The sequence below is a fragment of the Penaeus monodon genome, chromosome 21 (assembly GCF_015228065.2).
Source record: "Penaeus monodon isolate SGIC_2016 chromosome 21, NSTDA_Pmon_1, whole genome shotgun sequence".
Taxonomy (NCBI): Eukaryota; Metazoa; Arthropoda; class Malacostraca; order Decapoda; family Penaeidae; genus Penaeus; species Penaeus monodon.
In genome coordinates, this window is record NC_051406.1 from 17,032,449 (window position 1) to 17,034,154 (window position 1,706).

Genomic DNA, 1,706 nt, shown 5'->3' on the forward strand with positions numbered 1-1,706 from the left:
TATATATATTAAAAAGTTCTATTTGATTAATATTACCTTTAAACTACGCATATTATATTTGTGAATTATAGATCTTTTTCAGTACGTTGCAAGATAGGATTACAGAAAAAAGATAAATTTAATCATATTAATCGAATACACAAACTGTAGTTAGTGACCAAAACAAAGAGAAGCGACGTACACCTTTGCCCAAGTTGTGAGGAACTAATATTTGCCAGTTATTGACGTAAACTTACTTTTCAGTAACATTACCTCTCAGACAGCAAGAGAAAAGTCATGGACGAAATAGAGGACCATCTGAGGGAAGTGTGGAGGACAGGACAAGACCTAGGACTCCTCGACAGCGACATTGAAAATGTGATTCGTGAGGTGTTAGAAGAGGCGAAAGATAGAGAAAATAAATTGAAGGAAATGAATAGGGGACGAGAAGCCACTGGTGAAAGTAGATGTTGGATTTTGTGGAGAGCTGTGAGATTTTGGCTCAAGTTCTCACTGACGTTGGTCTTCCTCGGGGTCGCGGCCTTTGCCCTCATCTCGCTGCACAACCCGACGAGGAAGTTCGTGACGCGGAATATTCAGGATGCCATCTATCCCTTCATGACGACGCTGAGAATTGTCACGCTGCCCATCCTCTCCGCCTTTCCTTGGATGAGCCGCTGGTACTCTGAGGAATGTTTAGTCCAGAACCCCTTTTATGACCAGCCTAGTGTGGACTGCACCCCTTGTGGGGTTGACCTCGAATATGCCCCAGTCTCCAATCTCCAGAACTTCACTGACTTTTACTACAACAATGGAAAGTTTGTGGTGGTGGTGGATGCACTTCCACCTGGGAAGGAAGTATCATGGTCCATGCTAGTTGCACAGTTCAATATCTGTAAGGAAGAGGAAATTGGGTCATGGACGTTAACCCCACAAACGGATGGACCGTGTGATTATAATGATACTATGGTGAAGGGAGTCCTCCCTGCCCCTGGGTCTCATGTTGAATGGAAAATTTTCCGAATAGAGACACTACACGTCATCCGTCAGTTCTTCCCTAGAGTTTACTTTGTACCTCAGGACACAGAAGTAGCCCTTCACCGACACATTTTCATAGATGGGGCTGAGTCTAATGCCTATGCTTTGCCACTAACAGAATTTGCAAATGTGGTAGTTGTTCAGAGTGAAGGGGAGAGCGTGTTCAAGCTAGAACCATCACCTCATTGTCGTGATACTTGCCCTCCAGTCACTGTTCAACTTGAGACATCACAGGTGTTGTTTTTTAACTGGATATTTTGGCGACCTGTTAGAGTGGGTGGGAAAAATGTCTCAACTATTTTTATGAGTTCATTTTACTGAGTCAGTAAGACTTTGTTTTCTGATTTGTAATATGGGAATGAAGCATCAAATTTTTTTTTATAAAATCAGCAAGTCTGTTGATCCAGGTATAGTAGATTGTGATGTAAATGTAAATTGTTCATAATGTGTGTATTTTTTATTTTGTAGATATGCGTACCATGAAATGTAATTAGGAAATATTTCTTACACTAGCTTTCTTTTTGCTGTTCCTAAAAATGTATATATGTGAAATATATTATATTTTGTTAGTATCTGAAATTCATTTCAATTAAATGTACATATATGTATATAAGTTTTTCCTTTACCATACTTTTAAAAAAATTTTTTTAGTGTAAATTTAGATTATATTTGTTGTAAAAAGTATCAGT

At 39.1% G+C, this 1,706-nt stretch overlaps 1 protein-coding gene across 1 annotated transcript; it reads left to right on the top strand.

The window, feature by feature from the left end:
* The first annotated feature begins 130 nt into the window (after positions 1 to 130).
* Positions 131 to 1,489, top strand: LOC119586276. Its single transcript, XM_037934982.1, has one exon. It carries the CDS (start codon positions 277 to 279, stop codon positions 1,336 to 1,338), a length of 1,062 nt encoding a protein of 353 aa, XP_037790910.1. The 5' UTR covers positions 131 to 276; the 3' UTR covers positions 1,339 to 1,489.
* The last annotated feature ends 217 nt before the right edge of the window (positions 1,490 to 1,706 follow it).

What these genes read in the sequence shown, in the direction of transcription:
- LOC119586276 (XM_037934982.1), top strand. Translation starts at nt 277, where the DNA reads ATGGACGAAATAGAGGACCATCTGAGGGAAGTGTGGAGGACAGGACAA.